Raw genomic sequence first — 27,412 nt, 5'->3', positions numbered from 1 at the left:
CAAGCAAAACATTTTTTTCAGAAATGCCTTAAACAGTTTTAATGTTGGGTAAGTATTAAACATTAGCACCAGATATTACACGGTGTTTCAAACCATTGATCAAAAGCAGTGAGATCCAGGGTTTCGGAAAATGAAATTAGTTGCAATCCAAAAAAGCCACCATTTTTAAAAGTTTAATTTTATTCATACAGTAGTCAACATGTGTAGTTACATAGAAATCATGGTAAACTAACTTGAGAAACGCAAAACATCAATATGCCTACAAAAGTAAAAAGATTTGGAAGGAAAAAATAAGGAACATTTTAAAGACTGCAATAAAGTTTAGCACAGTCCCATAACGAGAAGGAAGAGGTGTTAGGTGCTAGTGTAGTCTTGACATTTCACATGCTGTAGTCGTTCCACCAAATTAAACGCTTCAATTGCAAAACGTTGCCAGTTTCTACTGCATAAATTCAGGTACGTTCTAAAAAGACACCGTTTAGTAAAACATTTTTATTTAATGGAACAAATACACCCCAGCAGCCTTTACCAAGTTTGAAGTCATACTTTGTCATTGAAAGTTCATAAGGGTCTAGTGCTTGACAAGCAAAGCCAAGAAAACAATTTTTTAAAACGACAACAGATTCCAAACAGATCCAGGGGAAAAAGTCTAAGGCGATTGAACAAGTAGTGTACTAGATGTCTTAAACAAAACTTTATACGGAACACCGCAGCATAGAGAAAGAAAGAACCCGCCCATTGGCAACAAATCATACAACACATTCAGTAATCTGGGGCATTAATCTATCAGGCGTCTTAGAGCAGGGATGCTCATCTTGGATCAAAGGCCTGCTTATCCACACAAATCTAAAACCAATATGTATTATGATCTTAAATGCAAGGACAGGCTTCATGAATACAGTCCCAGGAGCAGGAATAAAACAGTTGTTTACAATACAGTTGTAGTTTGAACGGTTTTAGTTATAATTTAGAGCAAAGCCTTGTCGCTGGCACGAGTAATGAAGTTTCAATGGGAGTCCAAAAGTCTTCAGGGCTTGTTGGGGGTAATGCAGCTGGATGGTTCAAACCTATGCTCACTCACAAAAACAGTTTCTTCATGCACTCTGAGCACCTACCGTTTCTGGAAGAAAGAGGGATAAAAGCATGAAGACGGGCAGAATTATACATGAAATGGTGGTTCATTTTTAAACTACCGTTTTGTTCATTTGAAAGGCTGACAGCAGAATTCAACACGTCGTCACTTAAAGACTGTCCTTTTATTAACGGTTTGAAGTAGCCGTTATAAGTAGCCGTTATACACTCACCTAAAGGATTATTAGGAACACCTGTTCAATTTCTCATTAATGCAATTATCTAATCAACCAATCACATGGCAGGGTTAGGGTTGCTTCAATGCATTTAGGGGTGTGGTCCTAGTCAAGACAATCTCCTGAACTCCAAACTGAATGTCAGAATGGGAAAGAAAGGTGATTCAAGTAATTTTGAGTGTGGCATGGTTGTTGGTGCCAGACGGGCCGGTCTGAGTATTTCACAATCTGCTCAGTTACTGGGATTTTCACGCACAACCATTTCTAGGGTTTACAAAGAATGGTGTGAAAATGGAAAAACATCCAGTATGCGGCAGTCCTGTGGGTGAAAATGCCTTGTTGATGCTAGAGGTCAGAGGAGAATGGGCCGACTGATTCAAGCTGATAGAAGAGCAACTTTGACTGAAATAACCACTCGTTACAACCGAGGTATGCAACAAAGCATTTGTGAAGCCACAACACGCACAACCTTGAGGCGGATGGGCTACAACAGCAGAAGACCCCACCGGGTACCACTCATCTCCACTACAAATAGGAAAAAGAGGCTACAATTTGCACAAGCTCACCAAAATTGGACAGTTGAAGACTGGAAGAATGTTGCCTGGTCTGATGAGTCTCGATTTCTGTTGAGGCATTCAGATGGTAGATTCAGAATTTGGCGTAAACAGAATGAGAACATGGATCCATCATGCCTTGTTACCACTGTGCGTGCTGGTGGTGGTGGTGTAATGGTGTGGGGGATATTTTCTTGGCACACTTTAGGCCCCTTAGTGCCAATTGGGCATCGTTTAAATGCCACGGCCTACCTGAGCATTGTTTCTGACCATGTCCATCCCTTTATGACCACCATGTACCCATCCTCTGATGGCTATCCAGCAGGATAATGCACCATGTCACAAAGCTCGAATCATTTCAAATTGGTTTCTTGAACATGACAATGAGTTCACTGTACTGAAATTGCCCCCACAGTCACCAGATCTCAACCCAATAGAGCATCTTTGGGATGTGGTGGAACGGGAGCTTCGTGCCCTGGATGTGCATCCCACAAATCTCCATCAACTGCAAGATGCTATCCTATCAATATGGGCCAACATTTCTAAAGAATGCTTTCAGCACCTTGTTGAATCAATGCCATGTAGAATTAAGGCAGTTCTGAAGGCGAAAGGGGGTCAAACAGTATTAGTATGGTGTTCCTAATAATCCTTTAGATGAGTGTAAGTAGCCTTTATAAGTAGCCTTTATAAGTAGCCTTTTCTGGAACAATTTGCACTATTACAAAGGCAAGTCAGAGCCTTAGCTAATCTGCCATTTTTTGTTGGTAGATAAAAATAAAATAAAAAAATCAGGGAAATTTGTTTATTATATTTTTAGAATTTGTCTAAAAAAAACCCTAAAAGGAGCCATTTATTTAGTTAATTGTATTTAAAAAAAATAAAACAATCCAATGTAATGTGTTGGGCCTGGTTGTCCATGTTTAACATTAATCTTTAGTAATCTACCATGTTATGCAACTTGGAGGGTTTCTTGTGCAGATCACAGCCTTCATTCTCAGAGAATCTCTTAAGCAATACTGTACTGGTATTGCAATTATCACTATATCCAAATTAGTTTTAAATCCAAATCGGGAGATCATTGCCCATAACCAGTCCTATTTTCAAAAGCCTATGTCAACATAGCACTATCAAACTATTTGTAAATCTAGTTTACACTACTACCTATTATACCTTTTATTTTTTGTTTTCCCTCGTTCCGCATAAAAGGATAAAAGAATGCCAGTGAATTGACTAGGTAATGCTTGTCCCAAACCTGGCTCCCGTAGTGTGTCCCCGCTGCCCACCAGTCCATCCAGCGTGTCCGTGTTTCCACTGAGGATCTCAGCAGTCAGATTATTATTCCGCTGCTCCTCCACTATCCTCTTCTGGAGTTCCTCCTGTTCATCACACAAGCAATATAGCTATTAGATTTCACAAAATCACCGGATCCGTGGGTTTTGAACGAACACAGAAAGAAGTTGACCCCGCGACATAGGGGGAAATGGATTCACACTGGACAGTCCCACCTGACACAAGACGCTGAGCTGCATTGGTAAGTCCTCCACTTTCACAAAGTCCTCTTCGTCCGACTTCTGGCTTGTGTTTCCTGAAACCACCTCCTGCATGGATAGCAAAAGGTCCATCACAAAGTATTCAAAGTGTTGACAGCGTAAATAGTTTGAAACGTTAAATACTTTATTTTAAAAGTACGAACTACATTCCAGATAGTGGTTTACGGAAGAAGGATGATTAGACAGCCTTACATCTGAATTGATCATGACGGGCGACTCCGTGTCTGGGCTACTGCTGTTGAAGACCTGGGAGTCAGAAACCTCCTGGTTATTGATGGCACCGGCTGAAGCGGTGGCTGTGTGGCTCCCCCCCTCCGGCCTCCTGCGTTCAGCACCCTCTCCGTCGTGCTCCTCCTCCGGGGAGTCGACCACCTCGATGGACTCGGACTTGCTGCTCTTGACTGCTGGAGGGAAGAGGGAATGACGTGGGTAAGGAGCGGGGGGAGACGGGGGAACGGACAAAGGACAGGGACCAGTTAAGGTGGAGTTATTAGAGAGTCCGAGGGGCTGAAAAGAACCATCTATCAGGTAAAACACCACACTGATGAAAACAGCAGACAGACATTTATCAAAATGTCGACTAACAAGAAATCCACTCTGGAGACAAGTATTACCATCGCCAAGAGACATAGAAATAAAACAGTTCTTACCATCGTTACTCTCTGAGCTTTCTGGGTCTGATTTTGTCTCATGGTTTCCAATTGTGCCCTAAACCACACAAGGAAATAGTACCTCAATACATAATAGATAAGTGTGAAGTTAGTATTTTTAAGTAGACAGTTAATAAAAGTGTCCGTCTCCTGACCTGTTGATCTCCGCCGTCATTGCTAGCCTGCAGCGACGTCTGGACATCCGGGACCCCTTCCTCAAACTCCTCCATCTCCTCCACCTCATTCTCATCCTCCCCGCTGCCATAGTTGGTAAGGGCCTGGGTCTCTGCCTTGGACAGACCTAAGGAACGACACATGCGTCAGGGTTAAGCACTGGAGATAACTGGTCTGGGCAGACGAAGACACAACACACAAAAATATAATATAAGTAATCAAACACACAGGTATTGGAATTTAAGAAGGTTTCACCCCTACCAGAGTGCAGATTTTATTGGAGTAGCAGTTGACAAGGAGAAACATTTATCATGGTTGATCTAACTCACTGCTCTGTAGCAAAAATGTATTAGGTCATTTTATGCTAAAAACCTCCAGCAACAGTTAAAAGGAGTCACTCACTAATTGAGAGAGGCAGTCCTTCGTCGTCCTCAGAGGCCTCGCTGCTCTTGCTGTCCTTACTTTCACCTCCATTCGCCTCCTCCTCCCGCTCTCTCAGCTCTGTTTCATCTTGATCCTGTGACGCAGAGGGAGGTGGAAAGTGTCATTTAGGCCTTTTCCACCATTCTTTTCCCTAACCTTTAAGAACACGAAGGAAACGTCTGGCTTTCAAATCACTAGAAAAAATCTGAAGTTGGTTGATGAGCTCCCTTACTTTGTCTTCGTCGAGAAACAATGTGGAAAAGGACTTCTCTGCCTCCGATGCCTTGAGTTCCTGAAACGGAGACAAGATCGTTGTTCATAGAGCCAACAACACAGGTGTAAGCAAGCGCTCTTGAATCCAATATGAAACCAACAGACACACCTGGTTGTTCCGGTGCGTCTGGTTGACTTGCTGGTTGTTATTTTTAGGCGGCGGTCTACTGTTGTTCCTGTGTCTGGTCTGGGATGTAGCGGCAACACTGCGGCTGTTGTTGTCTAGGTCCTGCATGAGTCTAAAGAAGGCCAGCTCGTTGAACAGGATCTCCGATATCTCCACCAGCAGGTCCTCGCCACAGTCCTTTAGGGTGCGTCCTGTGAACTTACTCAGAGAGTCCTGTGGAGGAGAAGACCGCAAGTTAGGATAAAGTGGCCAAAGAGAAAGTGGCCAAACTCATTTCAGCAGAAAGAAAAGGCGCAGAATAATCAAATTAAGTCACAGACAAAGAGATTTACTGAATGCCCTAATGCATTTGGCAGACATTTCAGACGATCTGAGTTATAGGCCAGAGTCGGGTTTGGTTCGATGTCATTGTGTGTATTCTACCTGCAGTATGCCTCCCAGCTGTCGGTGGAAGAAGCGAACAAACTCCTTGCTCTCATCGTTCTGCTGGGTGAGGGTGAGCACCATGCGCCGTACGGATGTCAGCAGCTGGTAGGAACACACCTCGTCCATGTGCTCCTGAAAAACCATGAGACAAAACAGCCCTGTTCGTTCATTGGGATGTCAATGACTGCATTTCCAGGCAGGAAACTTAAACTGCGCTGGCTATACCCATTTCTTTGTCAGGACGTTAAAAAGCTGTCTGGGACAGAACAAGCTGGTGTGACCCATTTCACTGCAAATGTCAGACTGACAGTGTGTTTAACAGAACAGGCCCGTCAAACAGGCCTCCTCAATTTAAAAAAACAACATTGGATCCGGCTTTGGTGGACTGTATTTTCCTTGTGTCTCGGTGGAGAGGTAGAAATGAAAGAACTCTAGAAGTGTCTGCTTCGCTCCTTTACTATTTGTCATCTCATTGTAATTGTTTGGGGGGATAGAAGCAGCAGAGCTTTTTTAAGCATTTCGTAATGTGGTATAATGGTGCATTTACACCATTTAATAGCTAGGCCTTCAACCCTCTCCCCAGAGACTCCCAGACATCAAACTTTTTTTGTAGGCACATCTGATTCACCAATCAAGGGTTCGATGGTTAGCTGGACAAGGCTAATCAGATGCACTAGTTCTGGAATGGATAAAATACATGGAATGGCGAGAGGTCGCTGGGAAGAGAGTTGAACACCTCTGGTTTAAAATAGTCGTCGTTTTGGATCAAGTTGACCATTGAAGCAGTATGTGAGCTTCAGTCACTTGAATGAGTGAAAATATTCTCCCAATCTCACTTCAAATGCTGCACATCCGGACCAATGAGAGGAAGAGGAGGGACACACTATATAGAGGCGTGTCCTACCTTGAGGAAGGGAATGACTTCAGTCATGATGGCCTTGATCTGTCTGTCCAGCTGCTGGGTGTCAATCTGTGGACAGCGAACATCTCCTGACTCGCCTCCGGCACCTTAACGGGGCAAGGGAGATGTACGTCAAAAACAAGCTACAGCAAGAAGGCCGGGGCCAAGTGTTTCGCTAGCTGGCATCAAAAGCGCCCACGAATGCACACCGCTGCCTTGTCACACTCTGGTCTTACAGTCAATCGCCTTGACATTTATGGACCCACGCATTTCCTGACCAAGGGCACAAGGCCTCGGCCTGACCTCAGACATGCTAACACCTGTGGGATTGATCACACCTTCAACCGAAACAGCAGTTGGACGAACGCAAGCGGCTCTGGGAAGAAACGTACACCTACTGAAGATAGAGAGGCGTGGGTAGAGATGTGGAGGCAAAGACGTGTACCTGCCAGCAGCTGAGCAGCACTAGTAGAGGAGTTAGCGGAGGCCTCGGGGGCGTTAGCAGCGGCGGTGTCGAGGGTAAGCTCGGCCTTGAGCTTCATGCGCTCATACTCCCTCATCCTGGCCAGAGCTTTGTCTAAGTGGATCACTGTGTTACCTGGCCGTCAAGCAGAGAGAGAGGGAGAGGATAGAAGGCGAGAGAAGGATTTCTTCAAAAAAGCAATGGAGCGGTTCTGGCTTGAAAGAGGCTTACTTGTCCAAGACCTGCTTATTTCCTTAATGAGGGATAGCAACAGTGAAGCTGTCACATGCGAAAAGTTGTTGAGGACACAAGCAAAGCGCTCTTCCAACTAATGTGCTGTATTATTTGACAGTATGTCGCATGGCTGTGCAAACCAATTTTTTGACCCTTTTCGTTATTATTTTTACCCAAGTCATCGTTAGCAAACGGCTCCAGGTTAGAGGATGTGGACAGGGTGCTCTCGTTGTCCACAGAGTCGGCGTCATTCCTCCTTTTGTTGGGGTCGTTGTGCTTGATGACCCGAACGTTCTTTTCCGACACGTCCTGAAGTGCAGGGAGAAAGAGGGAATTCAGTCACATGCTACTCACCTGATGGGGCTAAAAAACTATGTTTCTTTGGGTGTGTTGTCAACGAGAACCCATTAATCAGTCATGGTCTCAAAAAGAAAGGGGGGGGGGGGGGTACAATTCGTCACAGAGGCGCTTCTGCTAAACTTCCTTGATGGATTTTGCGTCTCTTCTTTTGGGTGAAATTAGCATTTAATACAAAAGACTGGGAACAATGGGCAGTGCATCTGCCATTCTCTCCCGTTCTCCCTAACATGAAGAACCGGGCGTCTCATCAGTCAACCGGCGAACAAAAGCGTGATTTACAAAGACAAAGGGGACGGTTGTAATAAGCAAAATAACCAGAAACCGGGGCTAGAACAAAGACCTGCCCGGCAATATATCTAATCTGGCCTGCAGACAGCAACGCTAACGCTTAACTAAGACGGATGGATGAGCTGCAAGGCCGGGGCTGTTTGAAGCCTTCCTGACAGTTCCAATACTGGGATTCAAAGACAAAAAGGCAGAGAAGCTTGGGGGGAAGGGCACTGTGAAAGACCGAAGAGGGCAGGGGTAAATTTGATAAATGAAAGTAGGAGATGGAATGACAAATGACAAACCTAGTGGTTTGGTGAAACGAATGGGGTGTGTCTTACCGCATCACTGGTGGCCAGGCTCTCGCTGGGAGTGAGCTCCGACTGGGAACCAGCCGCCCAGGCTACAGGGCCCAGGGAGGAAGGCCGCTCCTCTGACGCGTTCTTCTCCGTCAGGTGCCTGGTCACTATGTCCTGGAGGGTGGTGACAGAAACACGGTGAGAGTCCAACAGCAATGAATGAGGTTTCAATTCATTGAATCAGTGAAGCCGTCCTGCGTTCAACTGCTGTGCCATTCCAAAGCGCCGACTTTCTAAGGTTAATTAAACGCAACATCTAAAGAGATTGCGGCAGACGGCTTCAGAGGAGGAGACTTGTAGCAGCTTGACAACCAGACGGGCTCTCAATCCGTCAAACTGCTGGGAGGAGCACTGGGTCCTGACTCAGAGGGTCGTACCTGCAGGGAGTAGAGGGCCCTCTGGCGTAGGTAGTCTGTGTTGAGCAGCTGCAGCTCGTGGAAGAGCTCTATAAGGAAGTGAGGCCGCGACTCGTTCTGGGAGATGAGCGTGGCCACCTCGGAGTAGATGGTCTCCCGCAGGGCCTCGAACAGGGAGAAGTCACTGCTGGCATCTGGTGGGAGGGAGGAACTCATTAGGACTTCAAAGATCCGTCGTGTGAGCGTCTATCGGGATTTAGCTCGGATTTCTTGAGTGTTGTAGGGTGGGCGGCGGACGGAAATCAACATCCTCAAAACTGATTTATCTTACATTTGTAACTAAAACAACTTTGAATAACGTGGCCACCAATTGTTGCCGATAGCCACATAACATGTTGGTTTCATTTTTTAAATGTATTTATTACTGATAGTCGAATGTCCTTGAAAACGTCGCCGGTATCCATCATCTCAACTCCATTGCAGATTACTGTTTCATACCAGTCTTCATCAGGACCTGACTAAATCCCATGGGTTACTGAAGATTTGGAGCCAATGCCTACATGCCTAGTCGTTCTCGATTAGCAAGGTTTTGATTTTTAAAAAGGCAATTACTAAATATACTCCCCCTGAATACAATTTATTGGATGGTGTTACAAAAAATGTAGATGTTCCTAAATATAAAAGGCAAAGCAGTACAATGTTTAATGAGTTGAAGGCAACTGGAATGCCAAGCACACCACTCCGTTGTGACCCAAGTCAACTATTTTAAGCCAGAGAGACAAGTTAGGACCTGATCTGAATATGTTACTTTTTATTATTGGGCATGAATGAGGGTCTAGGATGACTGATATTGAACAGAAGTTGTGATAAACTCCCAAAACACAAACCATTGAGAGTGTTAGGCAAGTGCTTAGACATGCTAGGGGTGAGTTTACCTGGTGCTTCAGTGCATGCAATTCTGTTAGAGAGGAAAGGTGTTCTCCAAGCATAGGCTGTGAGGAAAATCAAAATGGATGACATGAATGAACCCCAGAAAATAAAAACAAACCAAAACTAGTGTTGTCACGTTACAAAAATGTGAAGACAAAACCAACTGAATGAATACTTAACTCCCCAAAACAATTATAAACAAACTGAAGATGTGAGCGAACGAGGCGCGGAGCGACAGGGTCAAGGGATCGTACCAGAGGAGAGGTCGTTGGGTTTGTTGCCGGTCTTGGTCTTGCTGTCCAGTTTTTCCTGGGTCAGTTTGTCGAGCAGGCTCTGGTTCTGGTCCCGCTTGCGGTGGGGCAGCGGCGCCCTCTCCTGGACAAAGTCTGCCATGCTGGACACGCTGTCGCTCTCCGCTTCTGGACCTACATGGAGAGGGGTTGGAGGAGACGTGACAAACATTGGTTCATTTGCTGAACTTGATAGACAGGGAGACGCCCTCAAGTTTTGGCGTGTTCACAGACATCTCTCTTACAGTAAGTAAAAACCGAAACAGGGGTGCCTGACAATAATTTGCTCAACACAGGAATCTGTTCTACTTCATTAACTGATTCCACATCTCCAAAGGGATCTCCCATCCTCCTACCAGGGTTCTTGTGCTGTTCCTTTGCCCTGCGGCTCCTCCTCTTGGAGTTGGGTGTCTTGTCACGCGAGGCCAGGCTGGCCTGGGCGGAGGCTTTACGTCCAGCCTTGAAGGTCTTGGTGACGGTGGCGGGGTCCGCCGGGTCTGCAGTACTGCTGAAGCTTCCCTGGGAGACCAGGTCGAAGGTCAGGGGTCGGCCGTTGTTAGCCCCTCGTTGGGCTGAAGGGGTTTCGGCGATAGGATCTGGTGGCTGCGAGACGTCCAGCCAGCCGGATTCGTGGCCCCGACTGCAGCCGCTTTTATCCTGCCTCAGTGGCCTGGCGGGAAGGACATCGACGAAGTCGGTTGAAAGAGCAGTGGCATAAAGGAGAACTAAATAATTAAGTTGCCTGCACGCGCACCTTTTGTCGGCAGTGTTGAGCGGGGAACGTTGTAGGGGCGGGGGGAAGCTCATGTACTCCGTCTTAACTGAGGTGTTGGGATCCTGCTGCTGGTGCTGACCTGAGCTGGTCGGGGCGCCCACACACTGAGGAAACTCCCCCATGGCAGAGGGGAACAGGGGGTTGAAGTTAAACCCTGTGACGTGAGACAGAGACATGGAGAGAGAAGCAAGCCCCCGTTATGAGCCGTTTTGTGCTCTGAAAACATACTAACATCATTACTGACAGTCAATTATTCCCAATCCCCTCTGAATGAAACTGACTACATTATGAGGGTGGTGGTTTCCATGACAGTGTCGTATAAGCACTGATTTTGTTATTGTGCACCCAGTCCCAGAGAACGTTACAAGCGGTCTGAACATATTATTGGATTCTGCGTCCAGACTCCCACCAAGCACATCAGTGGTTAAGACAGCAAGACTGAAAATGTAGTCCAGCGCATTGAAACAGAGCCATGCCCCCTTTTCTCCAGCTTTTGGGGCGAACTGCCAATTTAAATGGCGTAATCGGAGTGCACCTTTAATTCAATCACACAGAGATGCACAATACATTTGGGGAGGGTTGGAAACACAAGTCAGAGGGACATGAGAGTGGTGGGAGGCGTACCGGTCAGGGGAGAGAATCCGGAAAAGCCAGGGGGCAAGCTCAGGGCCTGGTTGACGGAGGGGGGGATGGACGAGGGGAAGGGGAGGAATAGGCTGGTGGGGGAGAGGGGGGGACAAGCGCCGCCGGACTCCCGGGACGAGGAGCCCTGGTTGGGGGCCTGCTGACCTGACGACGAGGCCTGCTGCTGCTGGAGGAGCATGTCGCTTAACACCTGCTTCAGTCTGGGGACAAAATCAGACGACACGAAAGAAAGTCAAACTAGATCCGTCAGACTTCAGCGGACCCAGTTAATAAAGACAAACCCCATAGCAACCGATTATAGGAGAAACTGAACACCCCCGAGCACTCCGGCGACATCCTACCTCTGGACGTTGTTCTGCTGCCAGGCCAGCTGAGTGTAACACTGGCTGAGCTGGTGCATGACCAGGTGGACCTGGGGTGAGGACAGGTTGTTGGGCAGGGCGCTGTATGGCCCAGTCAGAAGGGTCTGCAGCATGTAGGACAGCGTCTGGAGACCAGGGGAGCAACGACAAGGAGAAACCGGAGAGGCAGAGTGTGTGTGTGTGTGTGTGTGTGTTGGGAAGGAATGCGAGTGAGCGTAATAAATATGGGGGAAGGTGAAAGTGGAGGAAGATTGATTGAAAGACAAAGAGAGGAAGAACAAACGGGAAGAAAATGTTATTCATGAACCTGTCCGTCTGTCAGTGTTTCCTGAACAGCTTCTGACATCCAGTCCAATAGGAACTGTAGCCAACGGCCACTCTATAGTAAGGAGTGGCAGCGCTGGCCTTTGCATCAGAATGACACAGCCTAAATTCATCTGACGTCAGCTGGCCTGTAGGTTAATAAGAAAGAGGCTGGTCCCCTGCCACCGTCACTATGCAATGGAGCAACATAGAGGACGTGTATCCCCAGCCGGGCATAACGAGTGTTTTAAATGAACTCCCTTTTCAACCTGGATATTAAATGCGTGAGGGGGCCAAATGTGATTTGGCTTCACCTTAGGTTTCTGCCACCTTTTCCGTAAGAGGCGGAGCGAAAACAGACCCGGGCCAACTTCTTCATACATAGAATATTTTAAATGGTTGAGGGTGGACTGGATTTGGTGGAGGTCACCGGGTACAACAGAAACACCTCTTGCCAGATTGCTAAACGGCAAAATCGGGCACATGAAATGGTCAGAGAGGGTGCCAACCGCTACACCAACCTGCTGGTCCTGCAGAAGGGTCTGACACATGCCAGTGCTGAAGTCCAGCTGCCTCTGTAGCGCCGCCGCCTGCTCCTGCCAGGGACGGGGTGCCAACCGGGCCCCGGTGCCAGGGCCCTCCTGGAAGGACAGCTCGGAGGCCCAGCGCAGGTTCTCCTGGCGCCGTGCACCGGCCGCGCTGGCACTGACGTTGGACTGGGACTGTTGTTCCGCGGCTCGGGCTTGAGCACGGGGAAACGGGCGGCCGCTGGCGTCTGACGCAAACTGCCGGGGGGGCTTGAGGAGCTTACTGGACAGTGAGAAGGATTGTTATTAGAAACTGCTGCCACAGTTCTTCGGTAGGCCTGAAAGACCTTAATAGAGGCATTACTGGATATAACCATAAATCAATATAAACCTAAGGGAAAAGCCTGGACACCTGGCATCTCTAGGACTGGAGATAGAGACCCCTTATTGAACTACCACTGATTGACAGTACTGTAAAAAATAAATAAATACAACGTGTCCTCGCATCTAACAGACCTGCCAAGTTGTTTCCTATTGCTGTATGATCGCTGCTTCCTAGTGGAGTATAGGTGCTGGTCGTCACTGGAGCTAGACTCTGCCCCTTCCTCCTCCTCCTCTTCCTCCTCCTCCTCAGCGCCCGTCTCGGAGGGATAGCCGTCCTCCTCTAGCTGACAGAGGCTGGAGTCTCCCCACGTTGCCATGGTCCTGGGGAGGAGTGTGAGAGGTGGATAACAGAGACTGAACGATGTCTAAGTACATGTAAAAGGATGTGTCAAATATGGTACAGCAGCAGCATCAAACAGCATTCAGGCAGTATAATGACACAGACCTTAACTGATGCATTATCAACAGTGGGAGGAGACTAAACATTCATTGCTGTGATGGGCTAGCATCACCTACTGCCACTCCCCTGGCCACGCCCACCACATAAGCCCACTTTTAGATCCAGAAAAAAAAAAAATCCAGGTGAAACCCCATCTCACCTCTCGTCCCGGCTGAGCGGCTGTGAGCCATCGGCGTTTCCCTCTGGGTCCTCCGGCCTATAGGGGGAGTCGCTGAGGCCGCTCCTCCTCTGGTGCTCGGCCATCAGGGACTCCAGGTGCTTCCTCCGCTGGCGCAGCTCCTCCCGAAGGATCTGGTGGCGCCGCATCTCACACCACAGCTGCTGGGGGACGATTAAGGCACACAGGTTGTTTTCAGGGTCGAACCCGCACATAAAGGCCCTCACGGCTCCATCAAGTTCCCCCGTAGCCAATTCTGTCAAGCTACGGTTTAACCTGACAGACTTTGGTAACGAATGGCGAACTCAAATGTTAAAGCACGGATGATTCTGGCGAGCTGTGTGGTACGAGCCCTCTCGGACGTCGTTGATCGACGGCCCTGCCAAAACCGATCCAAATCCAAGAGACTCACCTCATTGTCGGTGACCGAGGCGGACGCCTGGGCGGTGGGTTTGAGCACGGCGGCGGAGGCAGGGGACGCAGCGGCTTTGGGCGGTGCAGACGGAGCGGGAGGAGGGGCCGGGGTGGAAGCTGCAGCCGGGAGCTTCCTCATCAGGGCCTGCTGGCCCACGGAGCTGCTAGACACCGACGACTGGGGAGCAGGAGAGTTGGAACGGACGCCGTAATCCCAACATAAAGCCATCCGGCCACGACGGGTTAGAAGGAGCAAGTGTTGTGGACACAAGTGTTTCTTTTTACCTGGAGGTCGGGGCAGGCCCACTGCAGGTCCTGGATCTTGTCCTGAATCTCCATCAGCCGCTGGCGCTCCTCATGGAGCTGCTTCAACTCCTGCTGCTGCTGGCGAAGCTTCTCCTCGTACAGCTTCTCCCTGAAACAGAGGCCGTGCTTCAGAACATCTCCTGGATCCACCGTGCGTCACATTTTCAAAGGGTAAAAGTGAAAGATAGACGTGATAAACACAATAAAACACAAAGAAAACGACTACAGACTTTCTCCATTGGCCCTTATCACAGTGGAAAAAAGCGCCCTCTCCTCACAGCACAACCGTACCTGGCCTAGTCCGTGAGGGCGAGGTCCCTGGGGCTCTAACCGTACCTGGCCTAGTCCGTGAGGGCGAGGTCCCTGGGGCTCTAACCGTACCTGGCCTAGTCCGTGAGGACGAGGTCCCTGGGGCTCTAACCGTACCTGGCCTAGTCCGTGAGGACGAGGTCCCTGGGGCTCTAACCGTACCTGGCCTAGTCCGTGAGGACGAGGTCCCTGGGGCTCTAAACGTACCTGGCCTTGTCAGTGAGGGCGAGGTCCCTGGGGCTCTAACTGTACCTGGCATAGTCAGTGAGGGCGAGGTCCCTGGGGCTCTAACCGTACCTGGCCTTGTCAGTGAGGGCGAGGTCCCTGGGGCTCTAACCGTACCTGGCCTAGTCAGTGAGGGCGAGGTCCCTGGGGCTCTAACCGTACCTGGCCTTGTCAGTGAGGGCGAGGTCCCTGGGGCTCTAACCGTACCTGGCCTAGTCAGTGAGGGTGAGGTCCCTTGGGCTCTAACCGTACCTGGCCTTGTCAGTGAGGGCGAGATCCCTGGGGCTCTAACCGTACCTGGCCTTGTCAGTGAGGGCGAGGTCCCTGGGGCTCTAACCGTACCTGGCCTAGTCCGTGAGGGCGAGGTCCCTGGGGCTCTAACCGTACCTGGCCTAGTCCGTGAGGGCGAGGTCCCTGGGGCTCTAACCGTACCTGGCCTAGTCCGTGAGGGCGAGGTCCCTGGGGCTCTAACCGTACCTGGCCTAGTCAGTGAGGGCGAGGTCCCTGGGGCTCTAACCGTACCTGGCCTTGTCAGTGAGGGCGAGGTCCCTGGGGCTCTAACCGTACCTGGCCTTGTCAGTGAGGGCGAGGTCCCTGGGGCTCTTGGCTGCGGAGGAGGCAGCAGCTCGGGTGTTATTGGGCTGCTGGTGTCGGAGGCTCTCATCCTCGTTGGCCGTGGTGGCGTCTGTATCGTCACTCTGTGAGACGGAGCAGGAGAGACGGGGGGGGGGGGGGGGATGTGTAAAATAATCTAAACAAAAAAACATCAGTCTGTGTCATTCAAGTAGTGAGTGTGTATGAGAGGGTGTTCTCCTCCCAGACGTCTGACCTGCACCATGGCCACGAGCTCCTGCAGCTGCCGGAGTTTCTGCTTGGCCGTTTGCAACCGGTGGACCTTGTGGGCAAAGTCTGCGTCGTCGTTGGCTAGGCTGCTCCTCTGGCTCGACCCCGAGCCCTCGCTATCCTGACCACGGCGTCCTGGCACTCGCTCTTCATCCTCCAAGGCGTCGTCATCGTCGTTTCGGCGGTCAGTGTGGTTGTGGTCTTTGACCTGGTTGTAGGGGCGGTCACTGTTGTACTGACACTCTGTTGGGGGCAGGGACACTGAAGGTTAGTGTTAAGGGGGTGTGTGTGTGTGTGTGTGTGTGTGTGTGTGCGGCCTGACCTATGGCCGAGGGGATGTTGAGGCTGCGGAGGTTGGCGGCGGCCGAGCGGTTGTTGATCTCACACTCGGTGTTGAGTCTCCCGTCGGAGCGGTTGTTGGCGCCCCCCCCTCCCCCTCCGCGGCCGTTGGTCAGGCTGTTCATATCCGTCCAGTTCCCAGGGTGCTGTGGGTTTCTGACCAGGGGAAAGACAAGGGATTAGGAATAGTAGCTTAAATGGCACTTCAGCTGTAACTGACAGAACCCATCAAAAAAAAGCGTGACCACCGTCTGCATCTCTTCCACAACCTGATATTGGTGACGGGGGGGCGGCGGTTCTCCTGCTCCGAGTCGAACATCGCCTCGAGCATGGAGCCGTCCTCCTCTGTTTCCTCCTCATCCTCCTCCTCGTCGTCCTCCTTCACGTTCTCGTTGACCGTGTCCACCATCATGTCGGACGTCTGCTCGTAGTACTGCACCAGCTCGCGCAGTTCGTTCAGACGCTTGTGCACCTCCTTCAGCTTCCTGCGAGGAGGTGGGGGGAGGTTCCAATTCAAAATGTCAAGGAATGAAAAGGACTGCAAGCTGGCTCTTCCTTTCAGGTCACGTTTCAAAAGGTTTGTCAGGGAACGTATGGGGACTTAAGAAAGGGAAAAGAGAAGGTGACGACCACATTCAATAAACAGGAGAGACTTGACTAATTGGATTTGTAGTTTTCTCAGACTGCTAAATGGATAGGAGGGGGTCGTTTGTCTGGAACAACTGTGTATTTCTCTGGTGCAGGCAGCTGAAGAGCCATAAGTCAAAGTGAGTACCTTCTGCTTATCTCCTTTGCTTTGTTGGTACAAACTCACAGGGGCACACAACTAAACATGTTTTCGTTTGTTTCTTATGTTTGATTTATTTAGCAGATTCCCTTATCCAGAGCGACAGTACAGTAGCAATTAAGACTCATGCTTAAGGGAAGAACAGATTTTGCAGCTTGGGGATTTGAACACAATAGTCCTGTCCCTGAAATACACACTTGGCAGGCTGTGCACGGGCAGGAATACATTTATTAAGTCAGAGTTTATTACCGGAGTTTATCTGCTGGGGCGTCCTCGTGCTGGGGATGCGTGGAGGGCCGGTAGGAAGGAGATGGGTCCTGTCTCATGGCAGAGGCCCCGTTAGGTTCCCTGTATAGGGCAGAGGGGCGATCCGAGGAGGAGCCCAGACCCAGGCTTTGCTGAGAGGGAAGGGGTTCGCCGGCAACGCGACCTTGGTGGAAAGAGGACAAGCTACATATAAACAATCCACAGACAGTCAAAGACAATTTAACTCAGAGATAACTAACAAGTATATTGTGTTTCGCACTACACACTTCCCACCATGCGGCCGTAACTGGCCTGGGCACTCACAGGAGTTGTTGTTGAGGGTCTGGTCTCGGAGGGAATGCAGCTCCTGCAGGATCTTGTCCATGGTCTGCTTCTTGTCCTGTAGCTCCTGCAGCTTGGTTAGCTTGGCGCTGGCCGCCGAGGGCAACGCGGGGGGGGCGGAGGTCAGGGCTGTGGGGTGGAGGAAGGAGGACGAGGCGGTGGACGAGCGGGGAGGCGGCTGAGAGGAACGGGAGCGGCACACCTCACGGGAGAGGGAGAGGCTCTCGGCTTGTCGGCGGTTGTCTGGGACTACAGCCTTGGTCTGGGGCAAGAGACGGCGCTGAACATTAGCAGACACGGCCACCGTGCACAACATTAGCAGACACGGCCACCGTGCACAACATTAGCAGACACGGCCACCGCGCACAACATTAGCAGACACGGCCACCGCGCACAACATTAGCAGACACGGCCTACATATGGGTTAACAGGGTAATCAGAATCACCATAAACTGACACCCCACAACACAACCTTACGGTTAACTGTTGCTGCTGATGGTTAACAACATAAGGACAGAACACAGAAACACTACACAAATTATGTTCCATGTTTGCCCAAGTTGGATTCATTCTGCGTCAGAATGAAGGGAAACGGTGAAGGCGTTTTGCACGACCCATTAAACCGGCTGGTACCTGGGTGTCGTGGAGCTGGTTGTGGAAGCGTTGGATTAGGTCGTTGAGCTCCTCATTCAGCTCTGAGGTGATGCTCAGCCCTGACACACTGCCGGTGGTCTCGGTTGGCACTGCGCACACACACACACACACACGGTTTACTACCACAGTAAGGACTGCCTATTTAGCAGTTAAGAATTTTACCCAATACTAAACCTTAATCTAACCTTTATGCTCAACTTAACCTAACCCCTAAAATGAACCCCAATTCTAAACCCAAATTCTAACCAAACCCAAAGTCTGATAAAGATGATTATTTTATTATTAACGTAGCACTGAGACAGTAACACGCGTTCCCCTCCGCGTGCCGGTGCTCGTCTCTCACCGGTGTCGTCCACGGCGTGCTGGCTGGTGTGCTGCATGGCCAGTAGTGCTGCCTGGCGGCCCTGCAGGGCCCGGAGCTGCTCCTGCTGCTCCAGCATCTTCTTCAGCAGCTCGTGCTGCCGCCGCAGGTTCTCCAGCTCTTCCTTCTGGTCGCTACGCTCTGCTACCCGGCCCTGACCAACACACAGACGGAGATGTGAGAAAACCGCCAGCGCAAGCTGAATTCTGCCTAGTCCATCATTACATTCACTGTTTGTCTCCTTTGAGAATGCGGGGGTGAACAGCAGAATTTCTTTCAGCGTAACAATACTGCAGCTGAATGTAGAAACCTACAACAAAACAACCGTCTATTTTGGCTGAAGCGCGAGCGTCCAGTTTGGGGACGCCAGGAAATCTAGGTTTGATGTGCAGTGCTAGGGAACACTGACTACTGCCAGGGAAAATGTTGCTAAATAAACATGGTATATGTTACTAAGAATACAAGCATTATGTAGAAACATTACACAGCATCCTGGTTATTCTTCTGTGTTTGATGGTGTAATTGGGAGAAAACATTGCCTGGTATAAAAAATACATTTAAAAAAAACCTGGGTTGCTATTAAATCTACCTCTGACAGGCTGGTGTACCTAGCTACCATGTAAAGAACACTTAGCGCAACAATATGTTACTGTAAACACAATGACATGAAAGAACATTGCCTTTGATTGACAACACAATCCTGCAGGAAACAGGAAGAAAGACCTATGGTGGAAATGTACCCATGGCAATGCCTGATATGTTGACAAATAGTCACGGGGAGGGGGGGGGTCGTCTACTGTTACTTACCGTAGCATTGGAGGCATCCGAGGAGCGCACCTCGATGTTGAGGGAGGTGCTCTCAGGCAATGAGCCGGAACCCAAGGCTGAGTCCATCGTTCCAGCCTCGTCCTCCTCGTTCTCCCTTGCCTGCAGAAGGAGAAGGGCCGGAGAAAGGAGTCTGTTGGATTATAGGCGTCGAGCGTGTCAGCGAGACGACGGTCGTCTCCCACTATCGCTCCGTTCCTTTGCTCGCCAGCCCCGTTTCAACGGTCGGTCAGTAAATCAGTCAGTCAGTGCTGAGGGTCAGCTATCATAACTCAGCTTCAGCTAATCACTAACCAGCTCAACGCACAAAGCCCAATAAGTCACAAAGGACCTTTTTTCAACAGATGCACTCCCTGTCCCTCTTTCACTACCTGACCTCAAAGTGAATACTTGAGCAGTGTTTACACTGAAAAGAAATCTTCAGCAGGATGCTGAAAGTGACTGAACAGACAGCCCTTGAACACAAACCATGATGAAAAAAGCATGCCGGAGGTGTCAGCCTAAAACGATAGCAAGACATGCTGCTGTCGAGATACAATTGTCAGCGTGACATCCAGCAGTTAGGAAGCAACGCGTGTCCTATATTGAGTTCCAAACAGAACCAGATACAAGGACGTTTGTCTGTTACCAGGGCATTAAGAATACATGACCAGGGTGCAGTGGAGTTTTCCAAAACAACACGATTGGCTTACAACATCAATAGGCCTTTTCACACTACATTGTACTAAGACCTGCCCTATCTTAGCCCCCAGGCAAAGACTGGCCCTGTGTTAGCATAGCCTATGTTCACAAGAATTAGTTAACCCTGGGCTAAGGCTTCACACTTGCATTCCTAAGCCCTGGGCTAACGGACAAACATGACAATAGACTATTTTACATTCTATCTATGACAAGCTACAAATGTTACAAGTACATCACTGACACGCGATCAACGTTACACTACCATGCTTCAATTAACGACTTCATGAAATCAGTTGATCAAAATGCCCACCTTGTCGGTATTAACTTTCACAACTTTGTTAAAACTACGCAAAGAAAGAGAAAAAGAGCGACGTGAAAATATGAACACGAGGCAGAGAATGTGACTAGTCAGCCTTTATTCTTTCTACATATTTGCTGGATTTACATTCAAAGCAAGATGCAATAACTACTTCATTACGATTTAGCAGGTATAATGAAATGACAAATTTTGCTGAGTGAGAGGACCAAAATAGAAATACATTGTAGCTGTCGGTGACGGCAAGTGTCGAGAGCGTGTGTAAATTAAGTAAAAGGGCAGGTTTTGTGATTAGACAAACGTATATAATTTTTCTAGACCCCGTTTCTCACTGTTTTTGGGGCTAGCCCTGATAAGTCTGTGTTAACCCTGCTCCAGAGCAGGGCCAGCTAGCCCTAGGCTAAGGATGGTGCTAGCCCACTTCAAAATGTGCAAGTGTGAACACTTGCTTAGCCCTGGGCTAAAATCTCCCTTAGCCCTGGGCTTAAGAGGCTCTTAGTCCTAAGCTAAGGTGCAGTGTGAACACGCATACTGAAAATCAAAAGAACCAGGCTCTGTTAACATGCAGAAGCAGGCATTTCAGACATTTCTAAGAGACGGTCCTTTGTTTATGACTGCTAAAGATACAAAGCAAGTAAAACAGCTAATTTCATACCAAATTAATGAGAAAAAAATAAAGAAAAGAGAAACATTCAACAAAATACGAGAGGGAGAGAGAAAGACAGAGGAATACCATCAGCCATCATACTCTACTGACCAGCATCTTCTGCAGGAACCGGAGGTAAGACCTCTCCTGCTCCTTGAGGTGGGCGATGAGGTGGGACAGGCGTTCCACGTTGGCCGGAATGTCGTTCTTCTCAACCAGGTCATCCCGCATGGAGCTGGCCTTTCCGATGTACTCCCGAATTTGCACCAGCTTGCTTACCACCTGAAAGGGTTAAGAGACAGGGCGTGCGGGCGCGTATGAGATGTGTGACAGAGAAAGACTGCGTGCGAGCGGGTATCAATGACAGACCGACGGAGAAAGACGTGAAAGAGAAGGGGCGAGCGAGAAGGCACCAGGCCACTACCTAGATCTAACTAAACGAGGGCAGAGCTCACTCGGGATATGGCCGCGGCGGAGTATTTTTAAGTTGCCCTAAATACACATTGGTTTCATCACAGAGTTGCTTGCCTCCTGTTCCTGTTCTACTTTGCATATAGAAGCATGAGCACAGAACACCATGTGATAGGTTGAACACAGCCCGGAACGATGAGGTCAGAGCAAGCTCAGACTGGGAATGGGGAGGGGGCAAAATGCTGTAAAAGGTATGCCATTTATATAGAAATGTCTGAAAATTTTTATCTTTACATTTTTAAATGGACCTTGTTTATTACCCAGAACTAAAGTAACCTTCATTGTGTTTGCATTGTCCTATATTTAAGTATGGATTCAATTATTACAAAATAATATGGATTTCATTACTGCTGCAATTTAAATAAATATGTCATATTAAATGCACATTGAACTAGTGACAAAACATTTTGTTGGGTTTGGCCTGACTGTGGTAATTATCAAATATAATATAAAAGTACCTTAAAGTAATGCATAATACGTTTAATCCAGAGCAGTTTGAAATTGTGAGTCCATATAATTTCATACTGGCCCCCATGAGAATCAAACCCACAACCCTGCAGTTGCAAGCACCAAGCTCCTTAAAATGAGCTTAACAGAACATTTACTTACATAATATTTCAGAATCATACATTACTTGGTTTTATTTGATGACTTTATTAGATTAAGTCAGCCATATCTGCTGAGATTAGCAGCCAAACAATGGATTAAAGTAGTTAATAGTAGTTCCTTAAAGGAGCCTTTGAAAATGTCCGTATCTACTTTAAAATGCAGGGCTCCAAGCCAGTAAAAAGTAGTCAGACTAGTAAAGTCGGACTACTAAAACTAGCAAGTCACTGTCCCAATTGGGCCACTGCCAATTTCTTTAGAGATTGACAAAAATAATAAATCGCATTATAAACTTGACAACCTCCAGTCATTTAGTAATCTGGCACACGCACAAATAACTACCTTGCAGCTCCTTTCGTGCGCTGTTGGGCCAGTCAAGTGTTGAGCAGATGTGACGCATGGCTGTCTGGTATTGTTAAAAACCCATGCGAGTCACTCAATCAGAAAAAGGCAGTGTAGGATAACTGCAAGCTGAAACGTATTACTTCAGTGCAAAAAACGGTTGACTTTTTTTGACTTCTATGGAACTCGGATGCACAGAGTCGTTTGATCCCAGCTACAGGGGACAAATGTGGGTCTTTTTACAAAGGCACTGACAACATTCGCCAACAGTCCCTGACCAGCCATGCCAATATTAAACAGCACCTGGTCTGCATAACAGCCAAGCGGGTGGCTGACAATCCGTCTTCAGGGCCCTTGGTTGTACAGTTCACTATTGTAGCCATACTCATAGCATTAGTGTCTTCCTGGTGGTTTTCATGTGTTTATTTTTTGTCCGGTAATTGTGCCTTTCCCCTCCCAAAGATATTGGAATGCAGCTGAAGAGAACTAAAATACAGGCATCACTTTCAAGCGATGGAGGAATACAAGGGCTGATATGGACCAGAAAAGCAACCTTTTGTACATATTTCTCCTCCAGGTAAACTAGCCAAACTAGCCTCCGATGACTAAATAACCAATATAATCTATCCGGCGCCAGTAGCCTTGGACAAATATACAAAAAGTGTTTGTTCGTTAGTTAATGTTATACCATGGGCAGGAAATTCTAACAGAACTCTGAAGGAAACTCAGTTTGTCCAGAGCCTCATTTAATTGATGATGGTCATGTTTGGTTGGGGACCGGTCAGATAAGCTGCTACGTTATGTTCTGGGGATATGGGGAAACTGTGGTGTAGGAAAAACTGGTCAGCAGCCAAATTGTTGATTAATCACTTGACACTGACAGAATATAAAGAAAATAAAAACAACATTCTGACAAGCACTTGACTTCCAGTAAAGCCAGGTGCCTGGACGTTAGCTACCTGGCTGCTGTCGATGTTGGGATCATCCCTTCCGTCGTCCACGGAGGGTGGAGGAAGTCTCTCTGCCCCTCTACCCAGCCCCGGCAGGTCCTTGCCGGGCAAAGACGGGGCAAAGGCCTCCCTGCGGACTGAGCCGGGGCTCTGCTTCTTGGCAGTAGCCACAACGGACGGGGTGGAGGGGGCAGAGGCGGAGGGTGCTTCACGGCTCTTGTTGGTGTTGACGTGCAGCGGCAGGAAGTTGAAGGGCTTCTTGTTCTCGGCCGCCAGCTGGCGCTGGTTATTGGCTGCGGTGACGCGGCCCTGGGAGTCGCTGCCTATGCTCCTCTGGCAAAACCCAACCGGGGATGTGGACATGTTAGCGCAAGCCATAGAAAGACATAAGAAGACAAAACAAAAAAAAATCATTCCTCATTACGCAATTTGAAGAACCACCCTGTTTCAAACAATTCCCCAACTCCAACCAGGAAGAGGATTGTAAAACCGCAATTATCCAAATCCAGCCCAAGAGCTGACCGAAACATGCTCAGAGAGGTCTCTAAGAACTCCAGGGTAACATCAGAGAATCCACACGCCTCTTTGCTCCAATATGTGTATTAGTCAACTGTCAGAAAGAGACAACACGAACTTGGCTCACATGTGAGGTCAAGAAGACGTCTCTCAAGAATTAATATCAAGATACAACAGACGTTTGCCAGACAACACCTGGGTAATGACCAAAACTACAGAAACAAAGTGCTTTGGATAGATGAGTCAATGGTGGAGTTGTTTTGCCACCACGCCAAATGCCACACTTGGTGAATACAAAACAATGGCATTTAACAGACGAACCTCATTACCACCGTAAAGCATGGAGTTTAAAAAAAAAAAGAGAGATGATTGAGATTGCAAAGCTGTTGGGAGAAACTTGGCTACACACACCTCGTCCAGGTCAGTGAAGTTGATCCTCTGCCTCAGGCGGTCCAGCTCAGCCTGATCCGGCACAGACATCTGGGTGGTGTACTTAACATGGGGGAAGGAGTGGGGGGTGCGGGCCCTCCTCCTCCCCGCGCCCGGTGTAGACTCCGGGGAGATGTCGTTGGTCAGCCGGCTCTCCGTGACTCCGCCGGCCGAGAACTTCTTTCTGTTCTTCTCGGACGAGCGGTTCGCCTTCTTCTGCTGGACACCCCAGTCCTGACGGGGGAGGGTTGGAGGGGACAGGTAGCATTTAGAAGGAATGTTTCGGTGAAGTATCCCTACACTCTTGATTCTGGGCCAGTTTCACATTTCCTTGTGCCAATGGTTAAGGGGAAGACTTACAAACTCATCTTAGATGCATTCCTAGTGGGAATTTCAACCTAGAGACTAAAAAGCAACCAGCTTTACATCCTCATAACCCGGTATTGAAGGTAGCCCTGGGTCCTGGATCTGGCACTTGCTTGATAAGCACTCTGCTCTTCCCCAAAGGGTAAGTGCAATGCACTTGTAACACTCCATTTCAAATTGATGCCTCGATTTGGTCAGCATTGTAAGCAAAGTAGGACAGACAGGCTACAGTCAACCAGCGGCCTGAATCATTACCAGACCTACATTAAAGTAAAACCCCTGCATGACAACCGACAGATTGCATAATAGTGAGTTACTACTACAAATCTCTAGTTAGGATACATTTAGGTGCTACTCTCAGTGTTCCAGATTGACATGATATTCTCAATATAGTGACTGATTTGTGAACGTGAACAAGTGTCTGGTCAAAAGTAGCACAGCACATAAGGAACAGAGCATGGTCTCCCTCTTCTCCTCCCACCATGTTGTTGAGCCTGTCCTCCAAGCTGCTGCCGTTGGTGACGGTCCAGTTGTGCAGCTCCTGCTCGTCAAAGGAGGTTCCCCCCGTTGCCATGTTCTCCGCCACTCTGCACCTGTCAAATTATTGACATTCACAGTCAATCAACGATCAACAACCACTTTGGGCAGGAACGAAAAGCACATACACGTGCCCCACATATACACAAACAGAAATTATCTACACAAAGGCAGTAATTAACACCTCACGTGATACATAATGAAGTGTTTCCTGCACTTCAGAGTCATTCTCCAAATCGAATGAAACAGTTTTAACTCCTTTCAAACACTGACAAGAGTCCTACTAATTTAGTTAGCCTGCAATTGTGTATCCGCCTTGGTCATTTTGTAAGGCTTACATAGAAAGTGAACATAGAAAAATAAAGTCAACCCATTTTGCAGGTTAATTTAATAGAGCTGTAATCAACCCATTTAAACTCCAATAATGGAAATACCTGACAGATGACAATGTTTTATGGGTGTCCCAGATTAAAAATATGTTATTAATTAACCAAACGTTGACACTTGAACATTGTTTTTCCTAAAGACATTCTGCTATGTTTTAAGAAAATGGATTGGTGCCAACTCGGTAGGTTTTTCCAATAAGGCATGAATTTCTAAAGTATTTACATTTGTAGGGTTGCTATGAGGTATATACATCAACAGCCACATTGTTTAGTACCTCCCTCATTTGAATGGTTCCTGTGGTTAAACACTCCTTACCTCCCAAATCAACAATTAAGCCCGATAATGTCTGATGCAGTAAAGTATAAACAAAATGCATCAGTGATTCGCTTTTCTTGTAACTTTGTCTACAAAAAAAAATCTCTATGAATTATGATATTTTCATCACTCCAGTCGGAATTGATTTTGTAAAAGCACCACTGAACAACAGCTTCTGCTAGGTGCACAATTGAGATTAAGGGAAACTACATCCAAAATTCTAAGAGAAACAACGTGGGAAAATAAATTATATTTAGTAAAAGATTAAGGAATCAGTACAAAATAAATTATTCAACCCATTTCATGTCTAGTCATTTTGTCAAAGAATTCAACCAATTTTGTTAGTTAACTAAACAGGGCAGGCTAATAATGATAATGACCAATATCTTACCTATCGATAATCTAGCGCTGCGGTGTACTGAATCAAAGAGACACCTAAAATCTCCCCTTTCGGACGTCGCAGATTGAGTATTTATTCCTGATCATCTTACCAACGAAAGAAATGTTATGGCTTACACCTCAACGTTGTGGCCCGCTTGAATTCCCGGGAAAAGATCCGATAGTCCCTCCACTTCAGGGGACGTTAGCGCGTGCCAACTGTCACTAGCAACTACTAACAACATCCACCCCGCAACGACAGAGATTATGATTAAAGGTTTTACTAAACTGATACACACTACAATAGCACGTATGCGGTGTATACAACTTTAGTATTCGAAAAACGAAATGTAATATCTACGCATAAAGCTAGTTTACTTGTGTCAGTATTTCCTTCAAGAAACAACATTTGAAAGTTTGAACGCCATGTGTCACTATGGTAACACTACAGTTGACCCCCCCCCCGTCTTCCCCGCGAAACCGTGGAGGAATTCTGAAAATACCTTGGGCTAACTAATGTTAGCTCAGGTAACTGGGCTTACTATGTTTGAATTCCGTACCTTTAGATATTTTATAGAATTGATGTTCAAAAGAAAACCAAGGGTAGAAACGTATTAGTTGCATCCCCATACATTGGCAATTATAGTTGACTAAGAATACATTGATTCCCAATAGCACTAGCTAGTTAGCTAGGTAGTTAGTAGTGCCAGTATCAAACTTCCAAGCTGGCCAACTCTTCATAAACGATAGCTGGCTAAATGGGCCTGTGAGAATATTTAACTCCTAACTAACAATAGAACCTCTTGCTGGCTATGAATCACAAAACCAGCACCAAACAGGCAGAAAACCGCACCAAGTTATCAACTTGGTTCGTTTTTAGGTAAAGTAGCGTTAACTAGAATTTGCTAGCAAGCTGTGCGATGATGCTACTACTGACTAGCTAGCTGATGGTGAACTAGCTAGCCACTTGTCTTCACTTGCCTTGCAAAGGAAATTAATTACCTCAGAGTCTTTAAGAAATTATCGTTGCAGTTTATGGTCAACGGCACATTCTTAGAGCCAGGAGAAGGCTGTGTCTCAAAATAGAACAATAAAAATAAACGTTTCGGTATTGTAGATAAATCCACTCAAGTCAATGTACGCTTGTCGGCCCAGCAAAGTCAGCCATTATACCCTGGCCTATTCTCAACGAGGAGGCGGAGTGATATGCAGCAGTGCCACTTGCACAAGACGAGCATCTGTTGTTTTTTTCCTCGAATTCCTACAGATTTTGAACGACTGTGCAGTGTTTGTGTTCTGCGTAAAAGTTCTATATTTGTTTATTTTAATACCTACTAAATCTAAACTGACATATTGCTGTCATTTCCTTACAAACATTTTATGAACAAGGTATGCAGCAATCCTTGCTTTGGTTTTATTTCCCTCACTCTGTTTCCTAGAATTTGGGGTACGATTGGTATATAAGGCGCGGGGGTGTGTCGTATATGCCCAATATTCTAGGGATAATGGCTCTTAGCCATGGCATATTTTACATGCTGTATACCACAAACACCCAAATGCCTTA

General features: G+C 47.7%; 1 protein-coding gene across 7 annotated transcripts; it reads right to left on the bottom strand.

Moving 5' to 3' along the window:
• Positions 1-159: 159 nt before the first annotated feature.
• Positions 160-27,065, bottom strand: pcm1 (pericentriolar material 1). 7 transcript variants are annotated; one of them, XM_013131867.4, is made up of 40 exons: positions 26,851-27,064; positions 24,713-24,824; positions 23,848-24,099; positions 22,930-23,253; positions 20,663-20,833; positions 18,891-19,010; positions 18,066-18,237; positions 17,702-17,811; positions 17,051-17,330; positions 16,730-16,910; positions 15,963-16,178; positions 15,677-15,849; positions 15,341-15,597; positions 15,079-15,209; positions 13,957-14,086; positions 13,670-13,849; positions 13,240-13,421; positions 12,773-12,961; positions 12,251-12,539; positions 11,406-11,551; positions 11,044-11,264; positions 10,399-10,573; positions 10,001-10,314; positions 9,609-9,779; positions 9,360-9,416; positions 8,446-8,618; positions 8,051-8,182; positions 7,256-7,391; positions 6,831-6,983; positions 6,389-6,492; positions 5,482-5,616; positions 5,041-5,271; positions 4,891-4,950; positions 4,638-4,752; positions 4,217-4,362; positions 4,062-4,119; positions 3,604-3,812; positions 3,367-3,459; positions 3,114-3,237; positions 160-1,120 (listed from the first exon to the last, which is right to left on the bottom strand). In XM_013131867.4, exons 2-40 carry the CDS (start codon positions 24,803-24,805, stop codon positions 1,095-1,097), a joined length of 6,429 nt encoding a protein of 2,142 aa, XP_012987321.2. In that variant the 5' UTR covers positions 24,806-24,824; positions 26,851-27,064; the 3' UTR covers positions 160-1,094. The 7 variants fall into 7 exon arrangements, with proteins under 7 accessions (XP_012987321.2, XP_010889893.2, XP_010889892.2 ...); XM_010891591.5 differs by having other exon boundaries at positions 3,604-3,815; positions 13,240-13,418; XM_010891590.5 differs by having other exon boundaries at positions 3,604-3,815; positions 26,851-27,063.
• Positions 27,066-27,412: the final 347 nt, after the last annotated feature.

The sequence above is a fragment of the Esox lucius genome, chromosome 25, assembly GCF_011004845.1.
Source record: "Esox lucius isolate fEsoLuc1 chromosome 25, fEsoLuc1.pri, whole genome shotgun sequence".
Lineage (NCBI taxonomy): Eukaryota > Metazoa > Chordata > Actinopteri > Esociformes > Esocidae > Esox > Esox lucius.
The sequence above is the reverse complement of the archived record's forward strand: the minus strand, read 5'-3'. Positions and strand labels throughout refer to the sequence as shown.

What these genes read in the sequence shown, in the direction of transcription:
- pcm1 (XM_010891590.5), bottom strand. Translation starts at nt 24,805, where the DNA reads ATGGCAACGGGGGGAACCTCCTTTGACGAGCAGGAGCTGCACAACTGG. An exon ending in CAACATCCCCTCGGCCATAG is followed by an intron (nt 15,598 to 15,676) that starts GTCAGGCCGCAC and finishes TGCCCCCAACAG; the next exon opens with AGTGTCAGTACAACAGTGAC. An exon ending in CCGTCATGATCAATTCAGAT is followed by an intron (nt 3,460 to 3,603) that starts GTAAGGCTGTCT and finishes CTATCCATGCAG; the next exon opens with GAGGTGGTTTCAGGAAACAC.